This window comes from Monodelphis domestica, chromosome 4 (genome assembly GCF_027887165.1).
Source record: "Monodelphis domestica isolate mMonDom1 chromosome 4, mMonDom1.pri, whole genome shotgun sequence".
NCBI classification, from domain to species: Eukaryota; Metazoa; Chordata; class Mammalia; order Didelphimorphia; family Didelphidae; genus Monodelphis; species Monodelphis domestica.
In genome coordinates this window covers 421,365,728-421,383,217 of record NC_077230.1, presented here as the reverse complement: position 1 = coordinate 421,383,217, position 17,490 = coordinate 421,365,728, and the positions used below count along the sequence as shown (strand labels likewise).

Here is a 17,490-nt window from a genome sequence, read left to right as displayed (position 1 = left end):
CCAGCGGGGCCCAAGGGGAGAGCTCGCTGCTGGCCTCTGACGGGGCTGAGGCACCCAAGCCCTGAGGTTGTTTCCTCCCCTGTAGAATGGGGCAGCTCCTCCTGCCCTCCCTTCCTCCTTCCTCCACTGTCAGAGGCTCCCGGACAGCTCTGTCAAGCAGTCGCTCACTGTCCTTATTAGAGGCCCCTCGATTCAGCAGGGAGGAGACCCAGAGAGACCCAGAGGAGCTGGACGACCCAGTAGTTTTAGACCAGGACCCTCGAGCTTCACCCTGGGATCAGTGCTGGCCACAGACCCTGAAGCCGCAGGGACCTGGGAAACTTTATTGAGAGATGCTGGGGAAAGGCATGGCCGGGCGAGGCAGACCGGAGGCCGTGGGTGCTGGAGGCAGATGGGAAGCCAGGGGCATTGGAGGCAGGGCCCGGCTCTCACTCGCGGTAGTGGGGCCAGGTTCGTAGTTTGGCGTAGAGCTTGTCCCCAGGTGAGGCCGTGTTCTGGACATCCCGATGGCCCTTGATCATATACTGACGTGCGATTGCCTGGTGCTGCAAGCCACAGCTAATGAGGCTCTGTGCCGCCCGTAAGGCTCGGGGAGAAGGAGCTCGCTCTGCGGGGAGGGAGGCAGTCTTGGGTTCCCAGCCTCCTGGCCTCAGTCTCCCTCCCTCTCTCCCTTCCTCTTGTCTGGCTTCTCCAGCTTTTGGTTTTCCCCACCTTGTCCCCTTCTCTTGGCCTGAACACATCCCAGGGACCCCAGGTGTCCCGGTTCTGACCCTCAGCCCTAGGGAGGCCCAGGGCTTTGGGTGTCCAAGGGTCCAAGCATCCTTGACCCTAGCTTTGTATCTCAGCCCCCAGCCCCACCTCCCCGGGGACCCAGGTGTCCTGGACTTCCATCACCCCTGTGGTCACTCACCCATGAAGTTTCCTATGAAGCTGATCCCCAGTGAGATGGGGTTCCAGGCCGGGCCTGTGTGGGCTCCCAGGGTGGACCACCCTCGCCCTTCATAGATCAGCCCATCTTCCCCAATCAAGAAGCTGGAGGCACAGAGGACAGAGGAAGGCTCTTTGACCCTTTCTCCCCCTGGCTTTCCTGGCACCCGAGATCCTCCCTCACGTTAGCCTTACCCCTTCCTCAGCTCGTGAGACCTGCTAGAAATGAGATCTCTCTGCCCTCAGACCAGGAATTCCCCAACCACTGGGCTGTGTCCCCCTCAAGAGGGGCCCCCATCACTTGTACTCTCACCTCGGACCAATCTCCCCCCCCTCCCCCCGGGATTTTACTCCTCTCAGGTCAGGGATTCTCTCACTGCTGGGGCATGGTCCTGAGCCCCCAGGAGCACCTCAGCCCCTCATCCCGGAATATGTCTTCAGATGAGGGGCTCCCCCACAGCTGGGCTGCTTCTCCCCTTAGATCAGGGCTTCCCAACACTGCTGAACCCTTTCCTCAGACCACAAGCCCCCTCAGCCCCCATAGCTGGAATGTTTTCCAAGATCAAGGTTCCCCCACCATTAGGTGCCCCTTCAGTGGGGCTGCTCCCCCCTCAGCCCACTGCAGAGCACCCCCCTCTCCCCCAGATCGGGGCTCCTCAGGCCCCCTGGGGCCCTCTGGCCCGCCGCCACCCCTGTTCCAGCCTAGGGATGCTCACTTGTAGGCGATGTCACACCAGCCCAGGGTATTGATGTGGTAGAACTGGATGTTTCTCATCTGCTGTTCGCAGCTGGAGGCCGAATTGCAGGGCTGGCCGGCCGTGTGAGACACCACCACGTACTCCACGGGCAGATTCAGGGGCTTCAGGCAGCTAGAGGGCAGGGCCCCCCACTCAGACCGGGGCACGATGTCTGGGCAGCCAGGCAGCATGTTGTCGGGGTTCAGGGGCTCCTGGCCCCAGACAGGGAGGGCAGCCAAGAGCAAGAGCGGCCAGTGGACCATGTTGGCCTTTGGGTCTCAGGACCAAGGGGAGGGAAGGCTAAGGGGCCTGGAGAGCTGAGGACTGGAGACCTTGGGGTGCTGCTGGGAGCCCTGTGGGAGCAGGGGCTGGCTATTTATCACCTGGCTTTGGGGATGGGGGTTGGTGAACAGGATATGGGCCAGTACCTGCCCCTTCCCTTAGCCACGGAAGTCCTTGCAGCAAAATTCAGGGCCTTGCCCCACATAGGAGGGGACTTAAAGCCACAGGTTCCTGTTTCAGTGGAGCCTGGTGGGGGGCAGAGGAAGGGGCTGGGCTTGGTGGTCGTGGTTGTGGAGGGAGAGAATTTTTCTGGGTTACTCCCAAGGTTGCTGGATAACTTTGGGCTCAAGAAACGGCTGAGGTCCTTCCCCTCCCGCATCTTCCCTTCTTCCAGGCATCAGCAAGTCTCGTGATGGAAAAGGATCTTGGCTCTGGCCATGCCTCTTGCTACCTTCCTCTGGGATCTTGGGTAAGTTCCTTCCCCTCCTGGGGCTTCCCTTTCCTCACTCTACAATGAGAAGAAATTATTCTCTGCTCAGAGGATCCACCTGACGAGGCTCCAAATGTCTGTGGTTCCAGCCATCCATCCAGCATTCCAGAAGGATGTTTGTATGTATTTATTTCAGTGTGAAAACACATCATTGAGTCAAATCAGCAAACATGTGCAGTTGACAACTATGATGAGCTGGGATTACAAAGGTGAAAGGAGCGGGGCAGCTGGGATTGAGATCCAAGCCCAGAGACCAGAGATTCTGGGTTCAAATTTGATCCCACATACTACCTAGCTGGGTGACCCTGGGCAAGTCACTTTACCCCCACTGCTTAGCCTTTACTGCTCTTCTGCTTTGGAACCAATACACAAAAGAGCTAAATACACACACACACACACACACACACACACACACACACACACACACACACAAAAGATGAAGGGAGGTGGGCAGAATGTGAAGACACAGGAAAGAATAGAGTCACGGAAATGACTCCCAGAAGAGGGAGAAGAACAGTGGGGAGGATGGACAGATAATGAAAGGCATTCTGTGGGAGATGATGCCTGAGCTGTGCTTGGGCTCTTCAGCTAAGGCTCCTACTGTGTGCTGGACACTGAAGATGCAGAGGCAGAAATGAGGGACCCCTCAGGAACCTCATATTCTAAAGTACGTAGAAAACCCAGACTCGACATATACAACATGGTGGTGGCAAAGAACTGGAAACTGAAGGAATGTCCCTCGACTGGGCAATGGCCGAACAAAGTGTGGTACCCGATGGTGATGGAATACTATTGTGCTGTAAGGAAAGATGAACAGGACGATCGCAGAGAAAATTGGAAAGAGCTGCCTGAACTGATGCAGAGTGAAATAAGCAGAACCAGGAGAACATTGTACACAGAAACAGCAATGTTATAGGAGATCCACTGTGATAGACTCTCGGCAATGCAATGATCCAGGATGATTCCGAGGGACTTCTGACAAAGAATGCTGTCCCCCTCCAGAGAAAGAACTGCTGGAGGCTGAACGCAGATCAAAGCGTGTGATTTTCCACACTGATCTCTTTATGGTTTTATATGAAAATTTGTCTAGCCCTGACTGCTCTTCTGCCTTGGAACCAATAATTCTAAGGTGGAAGGTAAGGATTAAAAACCTTATTTGAACAAAAAGCATCTCTGCAAGTGGTCTGCCTTTGTATAAAGACATTAAATGTGTGGGGGACCCATTATTTCCCGAGGTAGCCCACTCCACATTTGGACAGTTCTGTTGGTCTGGGTTTTCCCCTGAATTAAGCCTTCACCCCTTTGCAACTCCCAGTCCCTGCTCCTAGGTCTCTTGTTTGTTCATTTTGGGAATTGAATATTGCCTAGATCTGAGCATTCCTCAACAGAGGCAATTTCTAGGAAGAAAATAATAACAATAATAACTAGCATTTAAATAGTGCTTTGAGACTTGTAAAGTGCTTTATCTATGAAATTACCTCATTTGAGACAGCTGGGTGGCTCAGTGTTTTGAGAGCCAGGCCTAGAGATGAGGTCCTGGGTTCAAAAAATGGCCTTGGACACTTTCTAGCTGTGTGACCCTGGGCAAGTCACTTTACCCCCACTGCCTAGTGCTTACTGCTCTTCTGCCTTGGAACCAATACACAGTATTGATTCTAAGGTGGAAGGTGAGTGTTTAAAAAAATAAATCAATAAATAAATTTGGCACATCCCAAATTAGACTCATTCTCTTTCTTGCTGCAAATTCTCTAACCCCTAACTTTCCATTTACTGTCAAGGGTACCATCTTCCCAGTCCCTCAACCTCACAGCCTGGGAGACATCCTGGACTCCTCCTCTGGATCTCTCACGTCGATATCACCCCCACAGCATCTCTCAAACATGCCCCCTCTTCTTCTCTGCCACCCTGCCATTGAAGGCCCTCATCACCTTGAACCTGGATTATTGCACGAGCCTGCTGATGGGTCTGCTGCCTCAAGTCTCCCCACTCCAATCCACCTTCCACTCAGCTATCAAAGTGATTTTCCTGAAGCATAGATCTGATCATAGCTCCCCCCTCCCTTCATTCAACACACTTCAGTGGCTCCCTATTACCTCCCAAGTCAAATATAGCATCATCCTTTTGGCCTTCAAAGCCCTTGACAACTTGGGCCTGTTTCATGTTTCCAGGCTTCTACCCTACTATGCCCCACATACTCGGCAATCCAGGGATGTGGGTCTCCTTGCTGTTCTGCGCAAATGACACTCCATTTCCCACCTCTGAGCATTTTTCTTGGTTCTCCCTCCACATCTCCTCCTCCGGGCTTCCCTGGCTTCCTTCAGGTCTCAAGTGAAATCCCACCTTCTAAAAGAAACCTTTCCTGATCCTCCTCAATGCTAGAGTCTCTCCTGTATTGATGATCTCCAATTGATCCTGTCCATAGCTTGTTCATCCATAATGGTTTGCATGTTGTCTCCTCCATTAGACTCTGAGCTCCTCTAGGGCAGGAACTCTCTTTTGCCTCTTTCTGTAGCCCCAGCACTTGGCATACTGCCTAGCACATTGTTGACACTTAAAAAATGCTTATTGATTCACTGACTATCCAACTGGAATCTTCCAATTGCCCTTTGGATCATCAGTCATTAAAAAAAAAACACACACTTGTCTTCTGTCTTAGAATCAATACCATGTTTTGGTTCCAAGGAAGAAGAGGGGTGAGGGCTAGGCAATGGGGGTTAAGTGACTTGTCCAGGGTCATCCAACTAGGAAGTGCCTGAGATCAAATTTGAACCCAGGACTGCCTGACTTTCAATCCACTGAGCCTCCTGGCTGCTGCTGCCATCCGCCATTTTGATCCTTTGGCAATGGGACTGATCCATGATTCCTGAGATGGTCTTAACAGTATTGGATCGTATTTCAGGGATCAGGTTGAGCGCAGACACGTTGACCATTTAATTTCCCAAAAGGAATCCATCCCTGCCTCCTCCTCCTGCTTCATTGTGTGATCCTTCGTGATATCAGCGTGAATGGGCCAGGTCTAGGGAACTGGGCATCCTCCGGCCCTCTAATTAGGAGCTTCACTTAGGAGAGGCTCGAGGTAGTCACCCCAAGACCATGGAGACCATCTTCCAAAGGGATGATCAGGAAAGACCTTTGGTTTGGCCTTGGCTCTAGACCATCCCCTACCACAGGTCACACATCTTGGGGGAGCCTTCATGCTTGGGGCCTCCTTTAAGACCAGTTACCAAATCAATAATTAAGCACCCAGCTCTGGGGACAGAAATACTGAGGACGAAGCATCTTCTACTCAAATGACCAGAGAATCACTGAACAAAACTTTTAATTACTTTAATTTTAATTACTTTAATTTTTTTTAAAGCTCTTCTCTTCTGTCCTAGTATCAGTTCTAAGACAGAAATGGCAAAGACTAGGCAACTGAGATTAAGTGACTTTCTCAGGGTCACACAGCTAAGACGTGTCCAAGGTCAAATTTGAACCCAGGTCCTCCTAATTCTAGGTGTGATGCTTTAAAAATAAAATAAAAACCTTACTTTCCATCTTAGATACTGTGTACACATACTGTGTACTGATTCTAAGGAAGAGGAATAGTAAAGGCTAGGCAATGGGGGTTAAGTGACTTGCCCAGGGTCATACAGTTAAGAAGTATCAAATTTGAACCCAGGTCCTCCCATCTCTAAGTCTGGCTCTCAATCCACTGAGCCACCCAGCTGCCCCCAAGATGTGATGCTTTTATTGACTGTGCTACTTAACTGCCCCATTAATTTCATTTTAATTATTTAAACATTTTAATTTTGTTACACAAAATTTATATAACTCAAATTTGTGTAAAAGTCATGTAAGTAATGAAGCAGTCAGATGATGGGTTTTAGGAGTTGGTAGTATTTATATTTCTGAAGTTATTAAAGATTTGACTTGCACAAAGACTTTTGGGACACAACGTTAGTGGGGTCACGGGAAGTGCTCAATTTGAATGCAGGATCTTCTATTTCCTGGCCGTGTGATTGGGGTAAATAACTTCTGCGCTCTCACCTACATAATGCAACCTGTAAAAGGACATCGTTGGCAGGGATCCCACTGCTTGGTATTTACCCCAAGGAAGTCAATGACCAAAAGGCCTCCTGTTCTCCCAGATTTGGCGTGCCCAGGAGCCTTGGTGCAAGTCTAGTCTTTAATAACGTCAGAAGTTTCAATGCTACCAGCTTACAAAATCCGTCACCTGAAGCGTCACCGTGTCTGAGCTTTGTAAGCTGTGTGTGGCAAAATGATTGTTTTAAATTTTAAAAATAACTGAAAATTTTAATGTCATTTTGCATTACTTGTGCAAGAGTTTCTGGGTGACAATTTCTTGGAGTTGTACGTCAACAGAGGAGGTCCTCGGTCACTTGATCTGTCTCCATTAGATTTTTTTTCTAGTGGGGTCCCAGAAAAACTGTCTGCAGGATGGGTAGCTCAGTGGATTGAGAGTCAGGCCTGGAGTCAGGAGGTCCTGGGTTCAAATCTGGCCTCAGACACTGCCTGGCTGTGTGACCTTGGACAAGTCACTTAACCTGAATTGCCTTGCCCTTACACCTCCTCTGCCTTGGACCCAGGAGCTAGTATTTACTTTAAGATGGAAGGTGAGGGTTTGAATGAATTAAAAAGCCAAGCACTTCTTCCATGGAGTAGAATGATGGTCCCTGTGACTGCTTCGAGCATCACTGAACAGCGGCAGGAAGGAGGCAGACGAAAATGTTTACAATGTTGAAAGTCCACTAAGAGACGGAGAAGGTGAGATAGGAGTTATGTTGAATTTATTTTTTAAAAACATCTTTACCTTCCATCTCAGAATCAATACTGTGTATCTGTTCCAAAGCAGAACAGTAAGAGCTGCCCCCTTCTGTGGAATTTAAACAATGAATATTGCAAACTTTGTTATTTTGTAACTTTGGAGCATTTATACTAGGCTTGGAGTGGGGAAGACTCATCTTTCTGAGTTCAAATCCAGTCTTGGACACTTACTTAGCTGTGTGACCCTGGGCAAGTCACTTATAATACTGCCTCAGTTTCCTTATCTGTAAAGTGAGTTGGAGAAGGGAAGGGCAAATCTCTCCGGTAGCTTTGTAAAGAAAGCCTCAAATTCACAGAGAGTCACATCAGATGGAACAACAACGAAAGCAACAACTCTAATTCTAGACCCAGGAGGAGATTACATGTAACCCAGGTCCCCAAGGCTGGTGCTATTCTCTCCTTGATCAACTTCTTTAGATTTTTTTTTTTTGGTTTCCAGTTTGCTGCTTGCACTATCCTATAAGAATGCTTTAAAAATTACTGAGTACTGGTTCCAAGGCAGAGGAGTGGTAAGGGCGAGGCAATGGCGATTAAGTGACTTGCCCAGGGTCACCCAGCTAGGAAGTGTCTGAGGTTAGATTTGAACCCAGGACTTCCCATTTCTCTGGGTCTGGCTTTCTATTAAATGAAACACTTAGCTTCCCTGTTCTGCAGAATTTTGAAAAGACTAGAATCAGTACTGACAGCCCTGGGAGTGTTGGAGGGTCTAGACATGCCAGAACCAGAGTTTTGACACCAAACATTTCCTTAGGAAGTTTGAAGCGCACCTGAATATATTCCAGGCACAGATAGTCTTTATCACTCACGCCACCAAGTTTAAGGCCTGTTATAGGCTTTGAAGGTCTTTTTACCTGAATGTCTGTCCTTGAAAACTGGAAACCGACTTACTGTCCACACTGCAGTCCACACCCTCAGCTCTTAGCATCGCCTCTGCCAGAGGTGCGAGGAGGACGACGACGAGGCCACTGGGACTGTCCTTGGGCCCACGATGTCTGTCCCTGTCCCTGCTCCAGTTTCCTGAAGCCGAATCAGAAAATCTTGAGGACTGTGTTCTCTGGGGCTCTCAGGGAGGCCAGAATAGATGTATCTCTAGCATCGACCCCAGCGCCTTCTCCAAGGGAGTCTTGAATTCCTGCAGGAGTGGGAGGTTGGGGGCAGGAGATTGGCCACTCAATCCTCAGTCCTCAGAGAGGGAATAGAGGGCTGGACAGATCTATCGGCTCCCTTCAGTAGTGTTCGTGGAGGGAATATGGTTTTTAGGTTCAGGCTAAACTACCCCTCTCCTTTCTCTCTCCCTCTCCCTCTCCCTCTCCCTCCCTCTCCTTCTCTCTCTCTCTCTCTCTCTCTCTCTCTCTCTCTCTCTCTCTCTCTCTCTCTCTCTCTCTCTCTCTCTCTCTCTCTTTCTCTCTCCTTCCCTCTCTATTCTTCCCTCCTCCCTCCCTCTTTCCCCCTCTCTCTTCCTCCCTCCCTCTCTCTCTTATTCTTTCTCTCCTCTTTCTTTCTCTCCTCTCCTCTTCTCTCTTCTCCCCTCCCTTTCCCTCCCTTCTCTTCCTCTCTCCCTCTCCTTCTTTCTCCCTCTCCCCTCTCTCCCCCTCCCTCCCTTCCTCTCTCTTATTCTTTCTCTCCTCTCTTTCTTTCTCTTATTTATCTCTCCTCTCCTCTCCTCTCCTCCCCTCCCCTCTCCTCTCTTCTCCTCTCCCCTCCTCTCTCTCTCTCTCTCTCTCTCTCTCTCTCTCTCTCCTCTCCCTCTCTCTTTCTCTCTCTCTCATCATTGTTTTATGTCTTAGTATCAACTCTAAGACAAACAGGCAAGGGCTAGGCAAATGGGGTTTAGTGACTTACCAGGGTCATACAGCCAGGAAGTATCTAAAGGCAGATTTCATTGAGCCATCTATCTGCCTCTCTCCCTCTTCATTAAAGAGGAGAATTCCAAGCTTTACAACCAAAACTTGACTTGCTTCCTACCAAATACCAATTCCACAATGAGCATCTATAGCAAATGGCAAAGAAGCCCATTTATCGGAGTTGACAGCTGTAAACCTTACAATTTCACAGACTTATGAATGTTAAAAATTTTACTCCACATTGAGGAATCCTCCAATTCCCTACTTGAAATAATTCCCTACCAGATAGTGAGAACTCTACTTGAATGTGAAAACTCCTTGCTATGGGAGTATCCCTACTCCACCCCTACTTAAGACTGCTTTAGGGCAGAAAACTCCTTGCTAAACAATGAAAGTACTTGAAAACCATACCTATAAAGGAAAGGAGTTCTTTGAGCCATGCCTGTTTTTGGAATTGTTACAATGGGATGCTAGGTGCCTATAAAGGTGGGGCAACTTGTAAACTACTTAGACCTAAAAGGTGAAAACTTACTCAGAGGTTTTCTCTTAATGAAATTAGTCGACACAGCAGCATTTTTTCTGACTTACTAAAGAGATTAATCTACTCAGCTGTGAATTCAAATTGGGCTGTCTTTTGGAAAACATCTACAGTGATTGGTAGATGGAAGAACTTAGGGGAGGTGACATAGGAGATTTTGCCCTTAAAAATAAGGAGCTCAGAGAAGAGCTGGAAGTCATTCTGAAACATTCAGATTGAGGAAGGACTGATTCTGAAACATTCAGATGGAGGAGGGAGCTGGTGAAAGCAGCTGAGATGATGCTGGCTTGGTGTCACTAGAATCCTTGCTTAGGCAGACCTTGTGGTGAGTGTTAAAAGACTGACTGACTGATCTCTCTCTCTTAAGACTCAGGTCTAGGCCATGTTGGCTTAAGGCCCTTCATACTTATTTCCTTTTTCTCTCTTTTCTTTAATTCCACATTTGTATTAATTAAATCTCTATAAAACCCAGTTGACTTGGGTATTTGAATAATTGAGAATATTTCCCTGGCGACCACCTTATATTTGATTTAAAAACCAAGACACTGTAGTGAAACATATTTTCTGCAGTCAAATTTACTCACCCTCTCTTATATCTATCACAATTTATATCTTCCACCATTTTAACTCACTACAGTTTAAGACCTCAACCATTTAAAAATCTTACAATTTATGGCGACCTCACAAAGTTGGTGAGAAACCCTCAAAAGACTTCTGTGAAATCTCTTTCCTTTATCTCTTTGCTTTATTACTTGCCTGTCAGTCAGTTTTGTTTTCTGTTTTAACTTGGCTTCAAAATTACAGCTGCAAGAACGGGTGAGTAAAAAACCTTTTTGATTCTCCTTAAATTTAAGCTGTTTTAGATCTTAGCAACAGGGCCCTGAAGTCCTGGCTAGGAGAACTATTTCTAAATCCTTTCCTTTAGGGAACAACTGCCTAAATTAAGATCAAGACAAACCTGGGGAAAGTTCTGGCCTTGTCCTGCGCCCCACGTGTTTACTTTAGAAATATGTGGTTACAGCCAGTTCACAACATACTTAACAACTGGCTATTCAGCTCCATGCCCAACCTTGTAAAATTTGCATTCTTTTTCTCTCTGAAATTTCTCATGCCATGGGATTTATGGCAAAATATAATTAATACAGTACTCCCCCTTGGGATTTTGATTGTTATAGCTGTAATATGGTATTTCTTTACAAAACCCACTTCTCAGTCAAACCAACCAAGTGTTCCTTCTACTACTCAACAATATGCAGAACTAAATACTAGGCTTGAGCTTATAGAGGAAGGTCAAGGAGAGATTGTAGCTTTTATGAGAAGCATTAAAAGAGAATTAAGAACATTATCAGAATCTCTGGACACAGCGTCTCCTGCCAACTCGACCTTAGAACCCCCTGCTTCTAACGAACCCACCCACGTCTCTGGCATCCTGGAACGTATCCGGATATTCTGGTATCTCAGTTAGTTTGAAGGTTCAGCGAGTGACCTTGGCCATCTTTCTTTTCACCCGATGTCAATTGGAGGATTACTTTGTAGACTAGAGATGAGAAAAAGACTTGACCTTCTAAAAGACAAAAACTCTGGTTGCCCCTTCCAAGAAGAAATATTCAGCAGACCGCCATGTCTTTTTGGGCGGAGTGGGATGGGGAATCTGACTCTACGTATACCAGATGACAGATGAACTCTTGGTCTGTACATCACAGCGTTGGACATGTCTAGACCTGGCGGTACAATTTGCTTATCTGATAAAAGCATCAGGTTGGCTCAGAGAATGGCTTCCCAGTGTTTATTCTTCATTTTACATCAGCTTCTCCTCCCTTCATTGACCTGAAGAGAGGTGGACATCAGCCATCTTCTCTCTAGAAGCTGGAAGAAATCAAAGAGAGTGCAGTTCCCGGAGCCTGAAAGGAGCTGATCCCTCCTTTCTCTGGCTCTGGCCAGCTCTGCCCTACCCCTCCTGAAGACTCCGCCAGAGAGGAGAGAGGTCTGGACTGAGGGGTTCGAGGGCTCAGATTAAAATAGGAATCATTAAACAGCTTAAAGTTTGCTAAGTTAGATGAAGGAAATGTGGAAACCACAGATATTTATTACAAAGTTTTCTCCTAAATAATGAGGGGTACAACTGGAAGATCTTGGCGGTCCCAGTTCTAGATGCCAGAATCCAGAACGATCAGGAGCTGCATCTCTCTGGGACTCTCATACGGCTTTAATCTAAGAGTAGAAGGATGGTACCATGTTGGAGAAGGCTTTTCAGCTTGAGATTTACTCTATTTTGTAATGAACAAAGAACAGCTCTGCAGTCTGCCTAAGGAAGGACAAATGGATCCAGGGCAGACCTGAATAGATCATCGGTTCTAGGGCTGGTGGGGCCAAGGATTGGCCCGGCCATTCTGGGCAAGATAGGGAGGCCCAATCTAAAAGGAAAAATTGAACTAAGCAAAATCCCCCACTGAAACCCAAATCCTGCACATTCACTGCTTACATTTTCATGAAGGAAGCCCCTATTATGGGGGTTGATCAGTCTTCTGTTCAATCAATGAGCATGTATTAAGGGCTTACACCATGCCAGGCATCATACTAAATACAAAGAAAGTCACAAGGCAGACCCCAGGGGGCAGCAAGGTGGCTCTGTCTGGCCTGGAGATGGGAGGTCCTAAAGTCAAATCTGGCCTCAGACACTTCCTACCTGTGTTATCCTGGGCAAGTCACTTCTCCCTGTTTGATAGTCCTTACCCTTCTGACTTAGAGTGGTTACTAAGGCAGAAAGTTTGGGGCTTTTTTTTTCTTTGTTTAAGACTATTCTTGCTCTTAAGGAGTTCACTTTATAATAAGAGTTATCATTCGGTCATGCCTGACTCTTCATGACTTTATTTGGGGTTTTCCCTTTTTTTTTTTAAAACCCTCACCTTCCGTCTTAGGGTCAATACTGTGTATTGGTTCCAAGGCAGAAGAGTGGTAAGGGCTAGGCCATGGGGGTCAAGTGAGTTGCCCAGGGTCACCCAGCTGGGAAGTATCTGAGGCCAGATTTGAACCTAGGACCTGGCTCTCAATCCACTGGGCTACCCAAATTCCCCCTGGGGTTTTCTTGAAAGAGATTTTCAAGTAGTTTGCCATTTCCTTCTCCAGCTCATTTTGCAGATGAGGAAACGGAGGCAACCAGGGTTAAGTGACTTGCCCAAGATCACATAGCTAAGATACTGGAGTGGTTTGCCATTTCCTTCTCCAGCTCATTTTGCAGATGAGGAAACTGAGGCAACCAGGGTTAAGTGACTTGCCCAGGGTCACATAGCTAAGATACTAGAGTGGTTTGCCATTTTCTTCTCCAGCTCATTTTGCAGATGAGGAAACTGAGGCAACCAGGATTAAGTGACTTGCCCAGGATCACATAGCTAAGATACTGGAGTGGTTTGCCATTTCCTTCTCCAGCTCATTTTGCAGATGAGAAAACTGAGGCAAACAGGGTGAAGTGACTTGCCCAGGGTCATACAGCAGTAAGTGTCTAAGGCCATATTTGAACTAGGCTGTACCTGAACACACAAAGATGAGTCTTCCTGACTCCAGGCCTGGCTCTTTATCCACTGAGCCACCAAGCTGCCCCTCTGAGATGTCTACAGGACATCAATATCAAAATATCCCCCAAGGAGTGGGAAGTGTGGGACTGGGGCTCAGGAGACAGGCTGGGGACTGCCATATCTAACTGAGATTTGTTATCATAGAGATGATCATGGGCCCCATGGCAGCTGATGAGGTCTGAAATGCAGAGAGAAAAGAGCGGAAGGCCGGGGGCTCGACTTCTGGGAACGTTAACCCTTGGTAGACATGGCATACATCCCAAAGGAGCTACAACGCTGTTTTGCAAGCATGTGGGGCAGTGACTGCTATCCACGTCCCTTCAAGTATCCTTTCCCCAACAGGGACCGTCTCCACGATGTCTTCTTGTTCAGTATCTTCATTTCTTTTAGATATTTTGAGAATCTGTCCTTCGATGCCCCCCAGATGGCAAGCTCCCAGCATTCCTGTCCTCCCTCATAGGTTTCCTTTTTTGGGGTCTCCTTCAGGGTCATTTCCAGGTCTCTGGTTAGCATAGCAGGGCTCGAGAGGAGAGCCCAAATAGTGATTCTGCTGTTACTGGGGAAGAAAATAGCATAATAGCGAAAGGTTGGCATATCTGTTCCCGTTCTGGCTGGCTGTCATCCTCTTGCCTTCGGTCTGTCCTCTTTCTGCAAAGATCTTTTAATAAGCTGACCCTCCCCCCAAAGACAGTGGAGACGCCCGCTAGACTAACGTCAACATCACGGTCGTACATGGACTTAGGAGGGAGGTAGACATGGTGGGAAAAAAGGCGAAGGAGGCAGTCGGAGATTTGTAATGTGGGGGGTGCTGTGAAAGTGTCGTGGAATCTAGAAACAACCCCCTGAAAGAGGAAGGAAGGGGAGGGGGCAAACATGTCTGCAGCTGCTTCATATAGACAAAGTAAGATGACCTGGGAGCAATCAGCGGCTCCAAACTCATCACATTCTTTAGGAGAGTTTTGTTGGTGATGCTCAGTAGTGTCTGACCCAGAGAGTTCTCTCTGCAGAGATACTGAAGTGGTTTGCCATTTCCTTCCCTAGTTCATTTTTTTTTTAAACCCTCACCTTCCATCTTGGAGTCAATACTGTGTATTGGTTTCAAGGCAGAAGGTGGAAAAGGCTAGGCAATGGGGGTTAAGTGACTTGCCCAGGGTCACCCAGCTGGGAAGTGTCTGAGGCAACATTTGAACCCAGGGCCTCCCATCTCTGGGCCTGGCTCTCAATCCACTGAGTCACCCAGCTGCCCCCTCCAGTTCATTTGACAGATGTGGAAACTGAGGCAAACAAAACGAAGTGACTTGTCTAGGGTCATACAGCTGAATTTGAACTCAGGTCCTCTTTATTCCAAGCTCCCCCACTCCCATCCACTCCACCACCTAGCTGCCCTCAACAACAGTCTTATTCAATAATCCTTGAATCACAAATATTAGGGGAAGGGAAGGACAGGCTCTGAGCTTGACTCTCCAGACTTCTTCTCTATTATCCCCCATAACCGTAGAAAAAACTTCCATTCCTGAGGACTCTTCCTCTGACTCATCAGTTCTTCTGGGAACAGTATTTTAAGAAAGTATCCAGGCCTGCTACGGTTCCTTCCTCTCTCATCTCCCCTTCTGACTCCGGAGTTTCTTCTTCACCATTCCCTAGGCTGAATTCCTTCTCTCCACTTTCATTTCTTGTCTTCTCCATTAGACTGTAATCTCCTCGGGGGCAGGGATTGTCCTTTTTAAGTTAAATTGAATTTTATTGATGAATTAAGAATATCTTCCCATGGTTCATGCTCTTTCCCTCCCCTCCTCCCATGCCCCTCCCATAGCCAAAGTGCAAGTCCACTGGGTTTTACATGTGTCATTGATCAAGACCCATTTCCATAGACTGTCGTTCTTTTGCCTGTATTTATATTCGTATTATTCTCAGCACTAAGTCCTCAGCACTTAACCTGGCACTGGATCTCATAATGCACCTTGAATCCAACTCCTTTCCTTTAGGAACCGGGGTGCCTCCTTCCTCACTGGTCTTCTGGGGCCATACTTGGTCACTGATTAGAGTTAGTTTGTAAGTCCTTCAAAGTCGTTCATTATACAACGTAGTTACTATAGTATGGATTGCTGTCTTGGTTCTGCTCCCTTTAGAATATTGTAATCGAAAAGATGGGCTTTTGTTTCCAGGGGAAGCATGAGGTTTTTCAAGGAGTCTTGCTTCTCTTCCTTTTCAACTCTGGGGCCCATCTCCATCTCAATCTCTGACCCCTTTGAGAAAGAAGGGAAGGAAGGAAGGAAGAAAGAAAGAAAGAAAGAAAGAAAGGAAGGAAGGAAGGAAGGAAGGAAGGAAGGAAGAAAGGAAGAAAGGAAGGAAGAAAGAAGGAAAGAAACAAAGAAAGAAAAAAGAAAGAAAGAAAAAAGGAAGGAAGAAAGAAAAAAGGAAGAAAGAAAGAAAGGAAGGAAGGAAGAAGGAAAGAAACAAAGAAAGAAAAAAGAAAGGAAGAAAGAAAGAAAAGGAAGAAAGAAAAAAGGAAGGAAGAAAGAAAGAAAGAAAGAAAAAAGAAGAAAGGAAGGAAGGAAGGAAGGAAGAAGGAAAGAAACAAAGAAAGAAAAAAGAAAGGAAGAAAGAAAGAAAAGGAAGAAAGAAAAAAGGAAGGAAGAAAGAAAGAAAGAAAGAAAAAAGAAGAAAGGAAGGAAGGAAGGAAGAAAGAAAGGAAGGAAGGAAGGGAGAAAGAAAGAAAGAAAGAGAGAGAGAGAAAGAAGGAAAAAAGGAAGAAAGAAAGAAGAAAGGAAGGAAGGAAGAAAGAAAGGAAAAAGAAAGGAAGGAAGAAAGGAAGGAAGGAAGGAAGGAAGAAAAAAGAAAGGAAGAAAGAAAGAAAGGAAAAAGGAAGGAAAGAAGGAAGGAAGAAATTACAGATAAGTCAGATGGCCTTTATATTTACATATTAGTGGATAAAGCATTCAACCTTTAAGGAAAGCCAGGTGGTTCAATGGGTAGAGCCTTGTGCCTGGAGTCAGTCAGACCTGAGTTCAAACCCAACCTCAAATTTTCCTAATAGTATTACCATGGGAAAGTCACTTAACTACTATCCACCCCCAGTTTCCTCAACTCTAAAATGAGGACCATAATAACACCTACTTGGCAGGGTTGTTATGAGAATCAAAAGAAATAATATTTGTAAAGTGTTTCCTACATAATAAGCTCTACAAATGCTGGTAGTTGTTACATCATTCTGCCCCAGATACTACCTAGCTGTGTGACCCTAGCCAAGTCACTTCACGTTTCTCAGGCTTACTTTCCTCATCTGTAAAATGGGCACACTAGGACCTACCTTCCAGGGTTATGCCCATTATATACTTAAGAATAAAATCACGTTGTACATAACAGACAGTCTCATTTTGTGTATAGTCATCTTCTTTTAATTTTGCAATGGATACAGAAATGCTCATTTTATTGATGTTGTTTAAGTTATAAAAAAAGAATTTGTGGTCTGAAGAGAAGGTTGGCTGGTGTCTTGCAAAGGGCGAAGGATTGCAGATGGTGCACTGGTGGTGCCAGGAGAAACTGAGGAGGGCATCTGGTACTAGTGGCTCCCACCACCTGTAGACTTAGGGAAGGATAGGTGGGCATGAGTGGGTTGGGATTGGCATTTGGGGCAGGAATTCCCAAAGTGCGGGATCACAGCGCCGCGGGAGTGTTTGCCACCTTTCCAAGTCCACCTATAAATGCTCTCCGGATGACCTGTCTTTTACTTGGTTTCTGCTAAGTTTTGGACAGCCTCTCTCATTTTTCTTCAACTATGACCCTCCCCTGGGGCTGGGAACCAGTGCTGCTCCCTGGAGCCTTAACTTACAATGTGGGGATAGGGACAAAAACCTCCTTTGGAGAGGCATCCTAATCAGCTTTAAAATAAAATCTAATGATTTGGGGGAAGGCAGGGTGGTACAGTGGAAAGAGCTGGATTCAAAGCTGAGGACCTGAGTTCAAATCTTGATGCTGCCAAGGTGACTTTGGGCCAGTCAATTATTATGATCTGAAGAGCAAGACCATCAGGTGGTTCCTGACTAAGGTGCTTTGCTCTTGACCTCCTTCTTCAGTTAAACTTCTGTAGAAATGGTAACGTCCTTTGCTTCTTCCATTTTCCACTTTCTGGCATTAAAATCTTCATTTCAAAAAGTCAGGCCAAATCTATTCTTTAACAACAAGGTATAGACACATGCAATTTGGCGGTTGTCACCACATGGAGCTCTCTCTCACTCTCTTTTTTTAAACCCTCACCTTCCATCTTAGAATC

General features: G+C 46.7%; 1 protein-coding gene across 1 annotated transcript; it reads right to left on the bottom strand.

Moving 5' to 3' along the window:
• Nucleotides 1-240: 240 nt before the first annotated feature.
• PGLYRP1 (peptidoglycan recognition protein 1) lies at nucleotides 241-2,083 on the bottom strand. Its single transcript, XM_001363550.5, has 3 exons — nucleotides 1,644-2,083; nucleotides 911-1,032; nucleotides 241-607 (listed from the first exon to the last, which is right to left on the bottom strand). The coding sequence occupies exons 1-3, from the start codon at nucleotides 1,925-1,927 to the stop codon at nucleotides 429-431; spliced, it is 585 nt and encodes a 194-aa protein (XP_001363587.3). The 5' UTR covers nucleotides 1,928-2,083; the 3' UTR covers nucleotides 241-428.
• Between the last annotated feature and the right edge of the window lie 15,407 nt (nucleotides 2,084-17,490).

Coding starts and splice junctions, on each gene's coding strand:
- PGLYRP1 (XM_001363550.5), bottom strand. CDS start 1,927: ATGGTCCACTGGCCGCTCTTGCTCTTGGCTGCCCTCCCTGTCTGGGGC. Junction 1,033..1,643: donor TGGTGTGACATCGCCTACAA/GTGAGCATCCCT, acceptor CTGTGCCTCCAG/CTTCTTGATTGGGGAAGATG. Junction 608..910: donor CTTCATAGGAAACTTCATGG/GTGAGTGACCAC, acceptor CCCTCCCCGCAG/AGCGAGCTCCTTCTCCCCGA.